The 20986-nt window shown below is 43.3% G+C and overlaps 1 protein-coding gene across 2 annotated transcripts in view; it reads left to right on the forward strand.

The window, feature by feature from the left end:
* The window catches only part of LOC146175055 (uncharacterized), a 153029-nt gene extending 133611 nt beyond the window's left edge, over nt 1-19418 (forward strand). The window contains exons 7-8 of one of the 2 annotated variants that reach the window (XM_084583476.1): nt 13398-13615; nt 19308-19418. In XM_084583476.1, the coding sequence (XP_084439602.1) occupies nt 13398-13558 (161 nt within the window). In that variant the 3' untranslated portion in view covers nt 13559-13615; nt 19308-19418. Of the gene's footprint in view, nt 1-13397; nt 13616-19307 lie in introns of those variants that run through there. The other variant, XM_084583477.1, reaches the window with a different exon arrangement.
* The last annotated feature ends 1568 nt before the right edge of the window (nt 19419-20986 follow it).

The raw sequence follows: 20986 nt of genomic DNA on the forward strand, positions 1-20986 counted from the left end.
GAGCCCAAACCGAATATTGCAAGCGAAATATACATGCAGCACAAAGATTTGAAAATGAACATCACCCTCAAGAACTCTAGGACGCTAATACCATCCTTTCACTTAATAATGCGCTGTACCGGCAAGTTTGTTCAATAGTTCGAACGCCAAATATTTCAAGCGCCCTAACCGCTACATCCACCACACCGGCGCTGCAAAAAAATAGGTAGCTTGAAAATTCATTCTAAATATCGCCTTATAATTCTACAAAAATAACAAAAACAGTTTTGAGATCAGCAGTTTGTTACCACTTTTAATAGGAAAAGTGAAAAGTGCGGACGAGTGCTGTTCGTTGGCTGGCTCTCTCCGCAAAGAGAATAAATACTCCGTCGCTTATGCTCTTCGTAATTTGCTCTGAAACTGCTTTCTCTACACATCACTGCTATGTGCACAAATGTAAGGTTTCAAAGGTCAGTTATTGTAAGCACTTTCCCGAGTTTCTCACAGTTTTTGTGTTCTTTTTTCTTCGCTTTTTGTGCTCATCAACTTTTTTTCCACACAATACGCGAAAGTATATTGGTGAGCCACAAAAGCCTTTAGGATGTAAGAACGCTGAACAAGGGTAGAGGGGAAGCTTCAGTTCGCAAGCCGAGTCGACGTTTCAACAATAGGACTGAGGCGCCCCTTCAACCTGTTTCATGCTGTGTAGCTATCTTCTCTGGTTTTTATCCAAAGGCCGTTAGTGATTTTTATGGCTCTGTCTTCTAAGGTTTATTCTCATTCCCTGCGCAGACGAGGCAAGTTTTTCGAGGAAATGTATTTATTCATAATACCTTACAGGGCCCAGAAGGGCATTGAGTAAGGGGGGAAGGGGGGGGGGGGCAGATAATAGCAAAATGTGCAAAAGAAACTAATTAATACATGAGATACAAAAGATTAAGTAAAAATAAACTATTTTACAAGGCAAACCTAAAGGCGAAAATATACATAGGATACAGGGTACTTTGTAGCATGAATGCCGGACATACGGCAGATATCAGTCATAAAAAGAAGAAAAGAAAAAAAATGCAGAAACACTAGTCACTGTAAAAGTCATAAGACGCACAAAGCACCAAAACAAAACGCAATAGCAACGAAGGAACAAAAATTACACCGCGATAAAGAAAATAAAAGATGAGAGAAGAAACGATGTCTTGTGAGATGTTTACGTAGCTGATCCTGGAATGATTGGTGATTGCAGATGCATGCGATGCTGTCAGGAAGATCATTCCAAAGAGCGATGGCGCGTGGAAGTTCAGATGAAATGAAAGCTAGGGTTATTCCGTGTATGCGTTTTAGGCTGTACTCGTTATGTAGGCGGCGTGAAATGCGTGTAGGCGTTTCAAGAGGTAATGGAGATGGCCTTGTGCTGTAATAGTATTTAGGAAATAAACAGAAAAACGCAATGAAACGGCGAATGTCTAAAGGCTCGAGGCCGATGTCAAGTTTTATCGCGGTAATGCTGCAGTGAGGGCTGTAGTTGCGTGTAATGAAGCGAGCGGCTCTGTTCTGGATGGATTCTAACATGTTGGTTAAATATTTTTGATATGAAGACCATGTAGGTGATGCAAATTGTAGTTGCGGCCGTACGATTGTTAAATATGCCAGTTTTCTCACGCTGTTAGGGGAGGTTAACAAATTCCGACGCAGGTAACCTAACGACCTGCAGGCTTTGGCACAGATGGCTTGAATGTGTGTGGCCAATGAAAAGTTATGCGTCAGATGAATACCTAAATACTTGTACGATAATGCCCGAGACATTGTAGTGCTATCTATAACGTACGAAAAGTTAGAGTTTGTATGCTTGCGGCTGAAAGAGATAATCTTGCACTTTGTCGAGTTAATTGCATGCGATCGAGTTTCTTCACAAAATGAGCAGTTCAAGGAAAAAAAGGAAAAAGCTATAGGCGTTTTTTTTTTTATCTGCCATGGAGTCCCTGCCTGGGTCACTTTCGCGACAGTGAGGCACTGTGTAGAGTATGTAGAGTATGCTACGAGCCCCTGTTTGCAGCCTCAGAAAGAGAGAGAAAGAGAGACCACACGGCTAAGAAGGGAACTAAGCAGACTCCACGTTTGCGTTGGGAAAACTAGGGTTCACGAATTATTCTTAAACAATGCATTTGCTGAATTTGCGAAGTACTGAGCTCAGGAAAAATAACCGTTCAAGAGTGAGCATTGTAAATGATAATTACTCGACCAACGCGCGCACGAGTGACTTCGAGAAAGAGAGATGAAGCTAGTTGGAGAGACGGCCGAGATGCGAGGAGGATTAGATAGTGAGGCCAGCAGAAAGAGTGTCCTTCACACGTAATAGATGCAATTTATACCCCAAAGTTCTTATCATCATCACTAGATGTATTAAGATGAACTTGTGATGGAATTTTGTGTGAAAGCTTTATCGAGTGGGTTCTCATTTATATTAAATGTAAAAGGTAGAAGTGGTTAAGCTTCGTTAAACCGAAGGCTGAGCGATAGCTGTTTCTGGTTATGCTGTATATTTTAGGTTTGTTGACGACATCAGAATGGTGGGCGCTAGTAATTGCCACCCGATGTACAGTGCTTCACAAAAGTGGATAGACCACGCGATTTGAGAAAACTGCATTACAGCGTTTCCTGACGGTGTAGCGGCTGCTTTCAGAATTAGCATATTGTAACCCCAATAATATGTTTGCCCACTTGCCAGAGTACTTTTACCAGGCAGGTAGTTTTACGTAGAAAGTCTGCAATGGCAGCGGATCACGTGGTCTTCCCATTTTTTGGTAGCACAGTACAGATAAAGTCCCGCTTTAGCCAAGTTGTACAAACGTGCCTTCACGGCCTAGGAATAGCGGCATCCAAGAGCCCTGGAAGGCTGATTCCTATCCTATCCTCCCACATCACGTGAGAAACGTGAGGTGGCAGCTGCTTTTATCTTTGTGATCGCATGTCACCGGACCTATCGGCGAAATAATGCTCGACCATGTTACCTGCTACGATCCTTCAAATTCCGGTGCTCTCGGCTCCTGGTCCAGGAATAGCAAATGAAAGTTTCGGCTGCCTTTTTATACAAAGGGATCATAGGATCTAGGGACGTCATGAACCTCGCGATTCTTGGAAACAATGTTTGTCTAGATGACGTCACTTAAGCTCAAAGGTCAATTCCATGGGATCAACACTGATGTTACGGTGGTTTTACTTTGAAGGTTTCACTTTGAGATTGGGTGACTGTCAAATGCTCGGCACGACATGAAAACCGGATTTGGGGTTGATAATTGATAGGTTATTTGGTTTCTTTCTTATATAGGAAAAAAAGCGAAGGGAAGGCTAAAGGCTGCTAGCCTGACGAGGCCTACCCTCCGCTATCCGCTAGTAGAGCTATCAATCTAAATGTAGAGATGAGACCAATGACGCAGGGGGAAAATGCCCTGGCTGAGTCCAGATTATGCTAGAATCCAACTCGGAACCCTTGATGGGTTCCGAATCGGGCTGAGCTTAAAAAAAAAAAAAAACGAATGTGTTGCTATTGACACAACTGATCATTTAGTAAGGTTTGCACTTCATTTAAGATCACGACGAGGTGATATAGCTTTCAAATATTGTGGTCAGCGTTGCGAGCACCATGAATGCGTTGCTATTAACACCACCACGCACGTTTTTTTCACTTCGACTCGGAACAGTTTGTCCTATTTTAGTGGAAATGAAAAACCATCATTAAACTGTCTTCGGCTAGCCAAGACAGTACGATATGCATTTTAGCGACTTTTATTTGTTTTCAATACATAGCGGAAAGAGCGTTGAGCATTCGGTCTGGTGTACGTGCTGCATCGTCTGCGACAACGAGCTTCTGCTGAATGTGTTGAGGTTTTGGTTCAATTTGTCACAATTAGTAGATTGAAGGCATCAAAAAGTAATGTCCGGGAGGCATGCTGAATACATCCAGCAAATAACACTATTTGTAGACTGGAGGAAGTTCACCGGCGTCGAGTTTACTTCGCTGACCAAGCAACGCATCAAGTAACAAAAACAGGACCGGGAAGCTAAACCGCAGGAAAAGAAGCGCGAAGCTGACTTAGATTATGACTATACAGCTGTTGCCTACAGAGTTAATGGGTCGAAAAATCTCGGGATAGCGAGAAACGCAAGGTTAAGGTTCTTTTATACTTTAAACTCAGTATTATCAAAACAAGGTTTTTCTCCGTGTCACTCCGTGTCACTATCAATAATTTCAATGTGACGAAGCCTAGCACGCAGATTTTTTTTTCTGCGCATAGTGAGGGATATTGTTCCAATATATTGTACTATATTTAAGGCTCTAGTATGAACAGCTCTTGATTGGTGGTATGAAATTATGCAACTGGACTGAAATAAGGTGTGCAAAGACAAGCATCTTTAATAATTTGCTTCCTGCATAATAAAATAATTCTTGTTCACAAGAAAAACTATGAAATTCGGAAAAAAAATATTGCAAATTGGCCAGTAGGCCGATATCTCTATTAGTTTATGGAAGAACTTCATTTCAATATGACCAAAAATACATGGAAAGTATAGGGCTTCCTGATAGTATAGCAGTTAGATAATTTCTACAAACAAACAAACAAGCGAACGAACGAACAAACAAACAAATACAAGCAAATGTTTCTGTTTGCTGCAAATGAAGGAAAACATCTACTATATGTATATCTAGGTTTTGTGATTGCTGCAGAAACAAGACTCTAAAAACTTATGAAAACAAGTGGACATATTTCTGCTATGTATGACAAATTAATATGATAGTTGTTTCCGACTTAGACGTCTTTGCCTTCCCAGTAATATTGCTGTCTCTCCTGAGCTGCAAAAATATAAAAAAAAAACTGTTGAAAATTATGCGGTATCTTTCGACAATTGCTTATAAAATTCAGGACACTGAATGGTATTTGCCCAGCCACTACGCATGTTATTGTTACAAATTATTTCAACTTGCGGAACTACACAGAAACGGCGAATTTGAGTCATACCATACATTAGGATAACAACAAAAGTGACTAAGCTCAGCAAAGGTTCCCGTACAGTTAGGTTTACTGGAGAAACAATATTAAATTACTGGGGGCTATCATTGCCACTGGCTCTTCACGGTGACATTAAGTCAGATTTTCTCATTGCTTCCTTTTTTTTTAAATACAGCTATATGGCCGTCATACTTCTTGCTTGCACCTATGCATTCTTGCAGAAAAAAAATATTTTATAATCACCGACACCTGTGAACACAGGAGAATGTTTCTTATTTGAATGCTTAATGTTGGACAAAAGGGTAACTACTAATACAACCATTTTTATACCAGGCGCATAATTGATGATTCGGTAGAAGACAAGAAAACTCCTGTGTTGCCGGTGGTATCCTAATTCACGATCTCCGTATGAAACGTTTAGTGATCTGCCAACTGAAGTACGGCGGTGGCTGCTTAGCCTTCTGTTTTTGTATTTAAGGTATGTGCAACCGAACCTTGTTTGTTTATCTGGCGCCATCAACACACAGTGGCGGACACAAACCATTCGTGTGGTGTGTTGCTTGATATGACTTTTCCCGCTGCTTCTTCGACATCCTGCGTATTCTCATTGAATTCAATACAGGTTTATTTGCCTGAAAAAAAAAAAATACATCACACGAGTCACCGCTACTGAACTGAGTGTGGAGGCTGCGGGCGACCGAGCGTTGCATCGAACACAACCAGCGTTCCGTTGAACGCATCACATTTCACTGGCGTTTTAGGTGGCGGTGGTGTGAAAAGCGTTTATTGCATTTAAATACGTGGAATACGTAAGCTCCGCTTTAAGGGCATGACGCGAAAGCGTAGGCTGCCAGCCCACATATAAAGCCCGACTTTAACCAAGCCGTATGAACGTGCCTTAGTGGTTAAAACAGAAGCTTGGGCATGTTGGTAATCCATTATGTAGAACAGCGCGAAAAAAAACGACAGGGACGAAGGAAGTATTAACAAAAGACTAATGGAGCATCACAATAATGTTTTTGGTAAGGTAAAAGAAACTATGGGCATACAATGCAGGAACTGTAAAAGCGACGCTTGCCAGCCATTTCTAGAGGAAGCAAAAATAATCGGCATAATGACCAGACAGTTCGGGAGATTTTAGAAGCAAAAGAAATCAACAGGATAAAGGAAACTTGTATCAGCAGCCCGTCTATAGCTTTATCGGAACGTGAAGTAAGATTTATGAACACGAGAAAATGATGTGTTGTGAAATTCTGGATGACACAGGGTTCGATTGCATTCTTACACTTTCCGGTGTTTGTTTAGTTGTTCTTGTTTCTTTTATTGTGTGAACGTGTTCATACATAAGGATGCAGGCATGCAATAAACTTGTCAGTTGAAAGTCAGCGCTCGTCTTGTTGTCTGCCTTCGTCCCTGTCGTTTTTTTTTTCGCGCTGTTATACACAGTGCCTTAGTGGCCCATAGACAAGCGTCAGCCCGTGACGTCAGTGGAGATGCGGCGGCGCTGGCGACAGCAGTGACTTTCGAGGTGTAGACAAAAGCCCGCGGAGTCTGCTCTGGATGCGCGGCGCTTGCTGTGTTTTCCAGCATAATACCTGCAAGCTGTGGTGCGGTTGGTTGCGCCACGAGGCACGAAAAAGAGAAAGGTACCTGTTTTCACACGTTTCTTGCGGTCAGATAAATATGAGAGCGAAGGGCAGCGGCGTTGAGCCGCAACAAGTAGACCCTTCGGCGACGGATTCTCTTCGCGGCTAATCTGCGTTGCACTTTTGCAATGTCACTTGATCAGTTTGCAACCCTTAATTTTCGTGGTTGCTGTTCAGCCGCGCAACGAAGAGCGCAATAGCGAACACCTGTAGCTTGTGCACGTTTTGTTGTATATACTGTCAAGTCATAAGTAGTTTTGACGCGATGTGTGCGCATGATCTTAATCGAAAACAGGAAAGCCGCGCTGCGACATCCCATTCACCTGCAGTACTGTCTGTGTATATTACCCAGAAATGTGGCGCAACAAACACAAACACAAGCGAAGAGACACAACACACGCGCACACTACCAACTGTAATATGTATCTGAGCCTTCCTCTTCACCACTCCTCTTCTTCTACACCCAAGTACATCTTCTCATCATCCTCTTCTTTGCCAAGGAGATAGTGGCACTTTCTCGCCCGCAGAACATAAACATCGTCCAAGCATCAGTTCAGTTCAGTCGTTCAGTCGTGTTCGACTCTTCGTGACCCTATGGACCATTTCACGCCACGCTTTCCGGTCTCTCACTATCTTCCTAACATCACATAACTTCATCTGCAGTGCCTCGAGGATGCCATCTAACCATCGCGTTCGCTGCCTACCCCTTATCCGGCGACCGTCAACCTTTCCCAACATCAAATCTTTCTCCAGCGACTCCTCTCTTCTCATCAGATGACCAAAGTAGCTGAGTTTTAACTTTAGAATTTGACCCTCCAATGAGCAGTCAGGGTTTATGGTCGACAATATCGACTGATTTGATCTTCTGGCAGTCCAAGGAACTCTCAAGAGCCTTCGCCAGCACCACAATTCAAACGCGTCAATTCTTCGGCGGTCAGCCTTTTTCACAGTCCAACTCTCGCATCCATACATCACAACTGGAAAGACCATAGCACGAGTTATACGGATCTTGGTTGGCAGACTAATGTCTCTGCTCTTTACTAGGCGGTCAAGGCTAACCATTGCACTCTTTCCCAGACGCAGGCGTCTCCTAATTTCATGGCTGCAGTCTCCTTCCGAGGTAATCTTGGAGCCCAAGAAGAGAAAATCTGTCACAGCTTCCACTTCTTGTCCATTGATGCTCCAGGACTTGATAGGGCAAGACGCCATGATCTTTGTCTTTTTGATGTTCAGTTTAGGCCCAAATTTCTCACTCTCTTCTTGTACGCGCATCAAAAGTCTCTTGAGTTCCACTTCACTTTCTGCCATTAAAGTGGTATCATCCGCATATCTAAGGTTGTTGATACGTTTTCCAGCAATCTTCACTCCAGCTACCGGCCTTCCTCATGATGCACTCAGCATATAGGTTAAATAGGCAGGGCGACAGTATGCAGCCTTGTCTCACTCCTTTCTGAATCAGAAACCAATCGGTAAGACCATGCCCAGTTCTGACTGTGGCCTCTTGTCCTTCATACAGGTTCCTGAAGAGACAGATGAGGTGAATTGGAACTCCCATCTCTTGGAGAGCTTGCCACAATCTGCTGTGACCTACGCAGTCAAACGCTTTCGCATAATCAATAAAGCAGAAGTAGATGGGTTTCTGGAACTCTCTTGCTTTTTCCATAATCCAGCGGAGGTTGGCAATTTGGTCTCTAGTTCATCTGCCCTTGCGAAACCCAGCTTGCACGTCCGGAAGCTCCCGATCCACATACTGCTGCAGCCTACCTTGGAGGATTTTCAACATCACCTTGCTAGCATGCGAAATAAGTGCGATCGTGTGGTAGTTGGAACAATCTTTGGCACTGCCTTTCTTTGGAATGGGGATGTAAACTGACCTCCTCCAATCCTGTGGCCACTGTTGGGGTGTCCAAATCTTCTGACATAATGTATGCAGAATGTTAACAGCGTCATGGTTGAGGTTTTGAAGCAACTCAGCTGGAATGCCATCACTTCCGCTGGCTTTCTTCTTAGCAAGACTGGCAAAGCCCATTCAACTTCACTCTTCAGGATGCCCGGCTCGAGATCAGTAATCACAACCGTCTTATGTTGGGTTTGCACATTCGGGTCCTTCTTGTACAGTTCTTCTGTGTATTCCTGCCACCTCTTCTTTATCTCTGAGGCTTCAGTGAGGTCCTTGCCTCGTTTGTCCTTTATCACGCCCAGCTTAGCACAGAAGCTTCCTTTGATATCTTTGATTGTCTTATACAGAGCTCTTGTGTTCATTAATTGGCTGTTGTCCTCAACTGCTTGGCACTGTATGTTCAGCAAGGCATTCTTATATCTCCTTGCTATTTTCTGAAAATCCGCATTGAGAACCTTGTATCTTTCTCTTTCCCCCATAACTATTGCCATCCTCCTTTCCTCAGCTATTTGCAAAGCCTCTTCAGATAACCAGTTTGCTTTCTTGCACTTCTTTTGATCCAAGCATGGCAGTCACCAATTCTACACTCACGTACATATCCGCACACCTCTGTTTTTCTCAGCGCTAATACCACGCTGGACAGTCACAAAGTCCACCACATAGTCACATAGTCACACAATAACAACCAACCACCACACATGTGCAGTAGTACATGTTCATCTAAAACACATCACTTGTGAAGTCACTATGTAATGAAAAAACTGTAACCTGCCAACATGTCTACGAACAACGAAGTACATGAGAATGAGAAGTACATGTACTTGAGGTTAAAAGGATCCATAAACAAACCTGGCCATAATACATGGGAGGTGTCTAATTATAACAGCTTTAGGCCCGATAATAAATTCGATTCTTTCCATTACTCAAGAAGATTTCTCAATAAAAGTAAATTCTTTTCTACGTAAACTCAGAGAGGCTCCGCTAATACATCTGTCTTCTTTCTTCTGTATCCAGAACACCTCTAAAATTTCACGCGCCCCATCTTATCCCGACTCTTCCCTAAAATATTAAGCCTGCTAAACAATGGCTCACACTTCCACTTCTGACAGTGCAGGGGTAAATTTGGCCCCTGCCCATTTTCCAGGGACTTCTCATGTTCCCTTATTCTATCATTTATATGTTCGTACAGAAAAGACACAAAAGCTGCTGCGTAAGTAAATGCAGTTACTTTGAGCGGTCACTCTAGCGCTATATTGCCGAAACAGGCCCGGTCTTTGAAGTTAGCTTTTCTCTGTTTTCACTTTCGCGAGTTTCAACGAGCGACACTTCAAAACCGGTCCTAGAAAACGAGTTAACATCGTTAGGATTGTGGCAAAGTCATGCAGTGTTATTTCTCAGATTATTAAATTTTCTTTTGAAAGTCATTACGAACATGACGAACAAATTAAATATTCACGTACAACCTAGCTCTGATCGACCAGGATATTTAAGTATGATATATATATACAGTATATGGAGTTTAATGTCCTAAAGCAGATTCGGCTATGAGGGGTGCAAAATAAGCAGAATAAGATGAAGCGCATTTGAATAAAAATGTTCCAAGTGTATTAAAGATAAGCAGGTCGCTTAAATTTCGCTGCAAGCGATATCGTGGAGAACGTTGCACTTGAAGCTTATGCACCTCTCCTATATAGAACAGAGAACAAAAAAGAGAGCATTCTTAAAAGCCTTCAAGTATATATTAACCTGTGAATGACCTTGACGCATCTATACAATAAAAGAAATGTAAGACGTGTTTTTGTTTTTTTATCGACCAAGATAAAACAAGTTGGCAGCGCACTATAGGCGGACGTTACAAAGAACTAAAAGACTGAGTTCTTCCTATTTCATGAAATTCTGTCACTTAAGTTGCAGGCATACACTGAGCTAGAAATATGATTTCTAGTTCTCTATAGTTGCTGGTAATATTTCTTTAGATTGAAGGTTGTTGGAGCAGCGGAAAGTTCATCGAAAGAGTCGTTATATATGAAACACATTTCCTGTCATTCATATCGTTGTCCCCCCTTCATGCGCTATCAATAGGCTCGGGAGTTCAACAGTTTTGACTGTTAGTTTTTCCTATACATTGCGCTTTCTCCTTTCATTTAACTTAACCAAAATAACTACAGCCACCCACCGTAGCCGCGCGCTTTTGAGGCCACGGCGAAGGAAGGCAATGCAGCGCTCTTCGCCAGGTAATTCCAGTAGCAATCGGCTCCAAAGGTTCTCAACTACTCTCCAGGCATAAACCAAACTATTTCTACGCACAAGCGAAGCTTATGCTCTAGAATATTCGCACGCGTGTATTGGTTTCGAAGGCAGCGTCGCTTGTCGCTGTGTAGGCACGCTGCGTTTTTTTGCCTACACCCCATGTCGCTGCCGATCGCAGCGCTACCCGTGTTTACATACATGACGCTTGTCTATGGAAATAACGTGAATACCAGGGTCCTGGCAGGCTGACCCTAACATAACCGTCCCATGTGAAACGAGAGACCCAAGTTGGCCGCTCCTGCCACCATGCCACGGTGCCACGCCGACGGCTTGAACGCCTACAGTAGTGTATAGCTTTCGCTACAAAAAGGTTAAGGACAAGATGGTTTGCACGCATGTTTTTGCTATTGTTGTGAACGGTCAATTGCATGATTTAATTGATTGATCTATTGATTGTAAGTATGCAAGCGGAACCTCAAAATAGTATTAAACAAAATGAGAAATGCCTTTTGCACGTATTTATACAAGTGGAATATATGTTGATAGGCAATCGCATAAGTGCACTTACTGCTTGGAAACATATTGCACATTGAGATGAAAGCAGGTACATATCAAGAAATTGCGGTTAAAAGCATGGATTGATCCTATTTAAACTGAGGAAGTGTTTCTTTTTTAACGCTGTTGTGTTAAAGGCGCCGTTCACCAGACAACCTGGCGCCGGTATTGTGACCGAAACATAACGAGCATGGTAGCTGGCAGCTGACATGGTCACGCACGGTCTAGACGTATAGTTGCATGTCGTTACGTTTAGCAGGAGTTGCCAAATCATGCCTCTCCTTTCACATGGGAGGGGGATGTCAGAATCAGCCTACAAGGATCCTTGCATAATTATTCAGACACATCACCCCTATACGCCACGCATACACTTTCATGCGACTTGTTAAAGCGGGAGGTGGCCTATACTGTCGCATCTTAGCCTTAAATGTGGAGCTTAAGTGTCTCCCTTATTTTATTTAGAGACCAAAACGAGGTAACTAATCTTTCTTTATGTGATTTAGGGATTCATATTTATTCAAGAACATCAGCAACAAAAGCAATGGCTTCCAATCGCCAGTTAGAGCTGGGCAGCTGGCTCACAGAGAAACATACTTTGCTCACTTCTGAAGATTAGAGCGTGTAAAATTTTCTGAACCTGCTGGAACCAGCAAGAAACTTCACAGGTATGAGATTGTTATCTTATCAACAAAAAAAAAAGATGGAAGTAGCGTTAGCAGAGAAGCGACTGAGCCTAAGCGGTATGGTGGTAGGGAAAAGGTTTAGAATTGATAGGGGCGGCCCAAGAATTTGACGCTACTTCTCGAAAAACTAATCTGAATGAATAAAGTAATTGAATCACACTAAACACCCTCTCAAAGAGAACAAATATGATGATGCCTTGAAAAACGTCTTTTAAACCCGCATGAACAGAGAGGTTAAAGAACAAATCGTTTTCAAAAAATCATCCCCATGTTAAAAGGAAGTCTGCTGAAGTCTTATGACATATTCTTGATTTTAATTTCCTGTCTTACCATATTTGTTCAAAGCTTCTGTTTTCGAGAAGCAAAAAAAAAAAAACAAAAAAAAAACATCCTAACTCTTAGCAACCAGAATCCTTTAGCATTAGAGGCCTTGTGCAATGAACGCCGCCATGCGCAGGTCTGCTTTTTGAAGGGTCTACGTTATACGTCGACTCCTGAGCAGCGGAAACTGTCCACGCGCTCCTATTCTAGCCGCCGCAGTAACGCCCTGTGCTGCCACGACTAAGAAGCAGAAACTTGTTTTTTAGCACAAAACAAAATAGCGTGTCCGCGGCTCGCGATCGAAGGGTCTCAGGTTCGATTCCCTGCATAGCTGATTTTTTTTTTCAGCGCACTTAATCAGCATTCTTCTAAATTATAATGACGTTTCACGACCCAGCAGACCAAATAAGATTTGTACAGTCATGTCATCCCTCAGGTACACTGTGATTATTGTACTGTGTATGGATTACCCACTCGATGTCATGTGCTTATGTACACGACTGTTTCGTCCAATCGGAGTTTTCATTAATGACATCGGAGCTTGTTTCGGACGTACGTTCTAAAGCTGTCGTGTTAATACAAGTCTGATGAGACTCCGAGCCTGTCCCTATCGTGATAGAGACACTGGCTGCTGAGTACGTTGTCTTCTCATACCGTGCTTTGACCTTGTGCTTCTTCAGTCAAAATAGTGTGCTGAGAAAGCATTACATTTTATATCTGTGATGTGCTACTTATAGTGCGGTTCAAGTTCATGGCGTCAAACTGGAGTGCTTTTAAGGACAGAAAAGCAAACAGCGTGAACCACGGGACCATCAATAGCGGGCGACATAAAACGTTGTATTGTCCGCTGCTTTTTGACCCCATGTTTGCGTTGTGTTAATGTATTGATATTACTTCAGAAAGTTATTGTGTCAACATATATTGCGATTATTTTATTTCAGACGTTTCAAAGGTATGACAAAAGTGCTGCAAGCTTTCCTGTCGCTACCACTATTGTAGCTTCATGTGCGTTCACATTTACTGACTCACACGTGGGCATACTCTCCCTTCTTCTGAGCAGGCCGGCGCTACCTGGACCCGTGCAGAAAAGGGATGCTCAAGCGGTGTGCCAGCGAATGCGGCCGGCTGCACTACGACCGGGCAACTTGCCTTTTGAACGTGTGTCGATGTGGCTCCAAAAGCAACAACAGAGCGCTCCTTGAGACCTCCTGGAGGCGCTAGTCCGCGAACTCCCTCTCAGAGACGGACAGATTGCAAGGAAGCACAAAAACGGGCAAGGTAGCCTTGGCACGCTTGCACGGCTAATCTAAAGGCGGTGCTTAAGTGACCAGGGCGAATTTGTGGACAACTCTCGGATGGGATAAATAGAGTGGTGGTTGAGAAGGGCTGTGTCCACTCTAAACACAAATAAGCCTATAAAGGAGTAAAAAGGGAGCAGCACGTCCTCTAGCCCACTGAGTTAAAGGAGCGCGGTATTCTCTGCCAGCCCTGATGCATATCTTGACCACTAGCTATACAGAATCGTAATATCTTTCTTAATATGTATTTCACGGAATTCGCAGTGACATCAAACATTTAGCCACTGCATCAGAAATTTTGACGTTTTTAATTACAGGGCATAAAAAATTGTTTAAAATCTTCCTATTCGCATATTCTGAATTGAGAAGTAGCCTCCGTAGTTCAGGTGAAAAAAATCTGCACGGCGACTCGGGGAGCATGTCCTGAATTAAATAGGGAGTAGGCTAGAGGACAAGCTACTCACTTTTAGACTTATTCATGTTTTTTTAGGTGTAAGTAATGCACTTGTTGAATTTTTGTTGTCAAATGATTGTCAGCCAGTGCAGTTTGACCGATGAAAGCTTTTTGTTTTTTTCTATAAGAGCAGTTACCATTTCTCTCCTTTTTTTCCCATCTAAACAGCCCTTGTTGTCGTCCTTTGTTACGACGATCATTGCACAAGGGACTTCCTCCTAGGCGACCGGATTCTCCGGCATTCGCCTGGAGGCTGGAGCATTGTCACTTCGGCTACATGAGCGATGCAACTAAAAGAAGGAAAAAAGAAACAGGAGTGAGAATAGGCACGGACACCTTGAGTCTGCATTTAGCTAAAATGCATCGATCAGATTGCGCTGGAAGGGGATGTTGGAAAACTGTGCCCCCAAGTGGTAGCCTGATAACGCAGTTGCTTTGAGAGGCCATTTTCGTGTTTGGTAAGGCGTAATGCAGTTCAACTATCATTGTGAAGTTTTCACCCAGAGACAGTGAGAGGTCTGCGTGAATTTTCTCTCGTCCATTTTTCGAGAAAACAAACTTGGTTTGAATTGACCACGAAGTTAAATATAATTAGGATGGCTTGAAGTCGTCTTTGAACCTTTATATGCGGGAAAGCACCATGCGTGTTGGGTCAAATGAATAACAATGCTATCGCCAGCTCTGCCTGAAGCAAGTCGTCACTTTCCTCTTCACAGCGCACACAGACACCGCTCTCTCCTCCCGCTGCGGTTTATCGGGACTGAATGCTACAGCTGTAGCAGCTCGTCACTACCGAGATCTTGACAGGTAGCGCCGTTTTGGTAGCGGCGAAACGCAAAAGCGCCCGTATGCTGTACGATGTTAGCTCACGTGAAAAGCCCACAGGGGCTCGAAACTAATCCAGTACGACGCATAGCTCTCCCTCTGCTTTCTTTCGCAGCTTCTTTCCTCTTATCCCTAAATGGGTGGCTTGGGTGTCCGCGAAGAGTGCCATTCACGAAATCCTGTTCTCAGATACGTGCACCTGTGTCTGATGTACCCCTGCGGTTTCGTGGCCATTGTTTTTGCTAGCGTCGTCACTTTCCTGAAACATTTTTGACCAGTAAGTAACAAGAGAGCGTCAACTCGGCATGGGTATGCGTACGTCGTGCTTAACACTCACAAGTGGCTAGGGCTTTGAGAGACACTGTAGTGGAGGACGGCGAGTTATTTTCGAACACCTGATTATGTTTAACATGAAGTGTTATCGCACAGCACGAGGACGCCTATGTGTTTCACCTACGCCCAAATGCACATGTATACCTCAAACTATAGCGCGTCTGTTGTCACGAGAGCAGGAGCCGATAATATCAGCACCCGCGCCAGTAAGGTAGCGACGGTGTCAGAGTTTCAGTTCGCTGGTCAATTGCAACATATGAAATAATACTAATACTAACCTTAACAATATTATATGCAATACTACTACTAGTGATAATAATATAATAATAGCCCACATAGCAATCATCATGTGCTCCAAACGCAAGGTTTATTCTATGAGAGAAGCTAAAGGGGGATGGGATGGAATGGCACAAAACAAGACAAGAAAGGAAACACTGAAATCGCACATATGCATTACATAAACAGAGCGTACTCCCTTACCAAATGTGACAGTCGCACCGGCCGCACTCATTCAGGTCGCAAATTTCAGACCTGCTGAAGTTTTCCTTAATGTGAGGTTTTCGGCACTCTGCCATCGAGGGTGTTCTACTGATTATGCCTGCAAGCAGGAAGAAAATGTACTGGTGTAGTCTTGATTGTTGTAATAGGCGCTAGACGGTGCTCTATTTTTCTATTTTTCCTTCTTTTTTCGCTTGCTAGAGATTCTGCAGAACGGTTTAAAATTGTCACTCTGCAGGTAGCATTCTTTCTTATGATACAGCGTTTCCATGCATACCGTCCTACTGTGAAAGTAATTGATAGAGCTCATCGCTTTTTAATGCGCCCCGAGCGGAACATACACATATAGCGCTGTGCACAGTCGATTAGGGAGGTGTTCCCTGCAGCTCTTCCTGTCAGGCACGCGACTGCCGTGACGAAATGCGCTTTTAATCTTACGATCACCAAGCTTGCAATGTTTCTTTGCAATGCAAAGGCCTCATAGATTCATTTTTGACAGCTCTACAAAAAATGTCGCACCACTAATTAACAGTGAATGCTTCAATATTTCTAGTGCAAATGCACCGAACATATGCGTTAAGCATTAAAGCTTGTAAAGAAAAGAATCTTTGATATTATTTCTATCGCGGGGATCATTAACGACACCAAGAAATTAAACCCGTTAGTATCCCTAGCGCGGTTCTCACTTTTAGTTTCGCTGCGCGCTTTTTCACTCCTTATCAGTGATACAACCTTTACCATTAATGGCACACAGTTTATTACTATCTTGATGCACGGTCGCATTAAACGTGCATTTAAGCGGAAACGTTATGTGCCGCGCTTTTAAAGGAACACAACCGAACCGTCGTTTCAGACGATGAGCGAACGCCAACAAGGAAACGTCGCACGACGTAAGGGATTTATCCAGACAAGTGCTGACATGCAGTTCCGACGATAATGCGGTTATATTATTTGATGACGCCTTAGTCTATTGTCGTTACAGTTTTTGCTTCTTCTTCTGAACTTTATATGAAGATCGTTAAACAGCTTTGCAGAATATACCATTCAGCGATCAAAACCAAATTCTTTACGAGCTCCACGCTTAGATGTAGACTGATATGTATTTTTTGGCTATTTGAAGCCTACCTTTCTTTTAATTTACAGCAAGGGGGCGGCAGCGTAGTAAGGCTGCAATCTTTCGAGCATTCCTATTATTCTACTGGCTTGTTTAGTTATCGGTCAGGTGCGATGCAATGTGCTATAGATAACGCGTTGACCGTAAAAAAAAAAAAAAACAGAGAAGCTGTGCATATAATAGGTCAGGCAGTTTAATGCTATAGAATTAAAGTTCACATTTAAAAAATCGCGTGATGTCTCGCCTCTGTCGTGAAAATTTTTAATTGGTCAACATGGTCGGGGCCTTCACCCACCACAATCGCGAAATATCTCCACGAAAAATCTCCACGAGAAGCGAAACTGGTCGAGCGGCGACTCGGACCGTTGCCTCTAATTAGTGAGCCTAGTACGCTACCTCTCGACCACAAGAAGACGCTCATTCGGAGCGATAACTTAAGGGCCTTATACGACGGCCTTATAGCGGATCTTTAGCATGAACTGCACATTACGTTACAGGTACACTGAAATAAAATTAATTCCGTTCAGTTCAGTCATTCAGTCGTGTCCGACTCTTCATGACCCTATGGACCATGTCACGCCACGCTTTCCGGTCTCTCACTATCTTCCTAACATCACATTACTTCATCTGCAGTGCCTCGAGGATGCCATCTAACCATCGCGTTCGCTGCCTACTCCTTCTCCGGCGACCCTCAACCTTTCCCAACATCAAATCTTTCTCCAGCGACTCCTCTCTTCTGATCAGATGACCAAAGTAGCTGAGCTTTAACTTTAGAATTTCACCCTCCAATGAGCAGTCAGGGTTTATAGTCGACAATATCGACTGATTCGATCTTCTGGCAGTCCAAGGAACTCTCAAGAGTCTTCGCCAGCACCACAATTCAAACGCGTCAATTCTTCGGCGGTCAGCGTTTTTCACAGTCCAACTCTCGCATCCATACATCACAACTGGAAAGACCATAGCACGAGTTATACGGACCTTGGTTGGCAGACTAATGTCTCTGCTCTTTACTAGGAGGTCAAGGCTAATTATTTCTCTCTTTCCCAGAAGCAGGCGTCTCCTAATTTAATGGCTGCAGTCTCCTTCCGAGGTAATCTTGGAGCCCAAAAACAGAAAATTTGTCACACCTTCCACTTCTTGTCCATTGATGCTCCAGGACTTGATAGGGCAAGACGCCATGATCTTTGTCTTTTTAATGTTCAGTTTAAGCCCAAACTTCTCACTCTCTTCTTGTACGCGCATCAGAAGTCTCTTGAGTTCCACTTCACTTTCTGCCATTAAAGTGGTATCATCCGCATATCTAAGGTTGTTGATACGTTTTCCAGCAATCTTCACTCCAGCTGAAAACTCGTCCAGACCGGCCTTCCTCGTGATGCACTCTGCATATAGGTTAAATAGGCAGGACGACAGTATGCAGCGTTGCCTCACTCCTTTCTCGATCGGAAACCAATCAGTAAGACCATGCCCAGTTCTGACTGTGGCATCTTGTCCTTCATACAGGTTCCTAAGGAGACAGATGAGGTGAATTGGAACTCGCATCTCTTGGAGAGCTTGCCACAATCTGCTGTTATCTACGCAGTCAAACGCTTTCGCATAATCTATAAAGCAGAAGTAGATGGGTTTCTGTAACTCTTGCTTTTTCCATGATCCAGCGAAGGTTGGCGATTTGGTCTCTAGTTCCTCTGCCCTTGCGAGGAACTAGAGACCGAACCGCCAACCCTTAATTAATACTGCTTAGTAGCAATACAGCGCGATTGTAACATTTTTAGCCCTACGGCTACAAATCCGCATTACAATTAGTAGTATATTAGCAGTTTTCAACTAATTAAAGATATTAATTAGCAACAACGCATAACGTACATACGCAGTTCTGGGGAATCAACGATTAAATGTACTTAATCGTCTCCTAACATTTTACCAAGTCTGCCAATTATTAATAATATTATTGTTTTATTGCACAATAATTATTGTTTTATTGCACAACTTAAAGAACCAACACGGTTTTGTCATCAGGTGGGACAAGAAGCAAACACAGTAATCCAATTTCATAGAGAGACCAGGGCGTGCTTGAAAGTTGTCGTTTTTTTTATATGGAATAGAACATGAAATATGAACGACTTATTACTGTCGAGCAAAGTGTATTTGAAGAAAAGAACTGCACTTTTGAGGCGCTAACTTTTAAACTGCTGTTAGCAGACCAAGTCATTGTTCTGTGTACATTATTCTGCATATTACTGGAAATGTCCATGTCATGCGAAAAATATTTTGAGAGCAGAACAGACTCATCAGTGAGCTTAAATATCAAACACTTTGAAGTTACCCGCTCTATATCATTATTCAATAGGTTGACGACTACGGATGATATATTTTTCTAGGAAGAAGTAAGGCTAATTTTACGTCCGTGGTGTCAGGTACCGGGCTGATTGTTTGTTTTTATTTCTTTTCAAGGTCAAGAAACCTTGTGGGAAGTCCTACGTAAGAAGACAAGGAACGAAAGAGGTGGTCAGGTCTACAAGCATCTAAAAGGAGCGAGTGCAACTTTTTAAATCAGAATAAAACTTGTAACTTTATTCTTTATTTCTTTTTTGCTTATCAAAGAACTGAACAGTGGTGGTTGCCATATAAAGAGAGAACTGATTTGCTCGCAGGCGTTCTTCTTCGGTTCCGAAAGGAAGTTTTCCCCGATGTGTGATTATTCCTGGTCTGCTGTGCGTATGGGCAGTCCATGGCCGGAATATAATTATAGGTTACGACTACAGTGCACATGCTATTTGTTGATGAAAAATTTGACTGATTAATACCCGTGTTACACGGACGACTTCAACGGCAGTTCAGTTTAACGGCAGTTCAGTTTTTCAACTGCCGTTCAGTTAACTGAGCTGTGCCTGCTGTTACACGACCAAATTCGCGTTCAGTTGGATCTGTTCAGTTGACATTATAACCACGTGACCTCGCACATAAACCGAACTAAAAATATTCGCAAAACAGCATATACATGTTTTTTCTTCAAATAATTGTCTGTTCGCATGTATATTTACAATTTTTCTGTGTATTTTGCGCTGTGATCGCAATTTTGCCATAATGATGGTAAAGTTTTAGCCAAGACTATCCGACGAGGATCGGCTAGAGCCACTTTCTGGCGCTGCTTCTTTGTCGTTTTGCATGGTGTATCGTGGCTGGGTGTTCGCCGCAAGCTAATGTTACAGTGCCTTCCCGCAATCTATTCCGGTCCACTTGCCATTTAGTGTTTGATTGCAGCGGTGCGCTTTTTCGGGGAGCCTTTTTGCTCACTGACTCGTGCAAACATCGGTATGTCTTTGAGCCGTTTGGGAAATCAGCGTGATGAGCTATGCCTTCTTCTTGCTCAACAGCAGGCTTTGCTTTCTGCCAAAAGAAGCGAGTTACATGTTTTAAATATAAAGCGATCCGCAATCAGAAAGAAGAGGCAAGCGGCGGAGAAGCGATGCCGCTTTCTCATGATGTGCGCATTAAGAATGTGCACGAAGGAGCCACGACTGTGGACACTACCTCGACCTCCGTCCTGGTACGACACCACAGTACCAATGCTGTCTGACCAAGACTTCAAAGCGAACTTTCGGGTTACGCGGGAGACGTTCGCCTATATCCTGAGCGCATGTGGACGGCTTGAGCGCATAGACACGAACATGAGGAGAGCCATCCCACTGGACAAACGGGTTGCGTTGTCTCTCTACAGACTCGCAAGTTCCGGGGAGGAAAGATCAATAGCGAACTTGTTTGGAGTGAGCCGCCCATCGGTGAATATTATCTTTCGCGAGTTCTGTGACATTGTTGTGGACGAACTGGAGCCAATAGTAGTGAAGATGCCCCCAAGAGATGGCATCGACGAGCATGTGCGACAATTTTCAGCCGTGACTGGTTTTCCGCAAGGCTTCGGTGCTCTTGATGGATGTCACATCAAAGTGTCACCCCCGAAAGAAAACGCACAAGATTATTATAACTATAAGGGGTGGTATAGCATTATATTGCTCGCAGTGGTTGACCACACGTACAGGTTTATGTACACAAACGTAGGATCACCTGGCAGAAACCACGATTCCGAAGTTTACAAACGCACAGTGCTGCCTCATTTAGCAAGCACAGGTTTT

Source organism: Amblyomma maculatum, chromosome 11 (genome assembly GCF_055883805.1).
Source record: "Amblyomma maculatum isolate TAMU_Amacu chromosome 11, ASM5588380v1, whole genome shotgun sequence".
NCBI classification, from domain to species: domain Eukaryota; kingdom Metazoa; phylum Arthropoda; class Arachnida; order Ixodida; family Ixodidae; genus Amblyomma; species Amblyomma maculatum.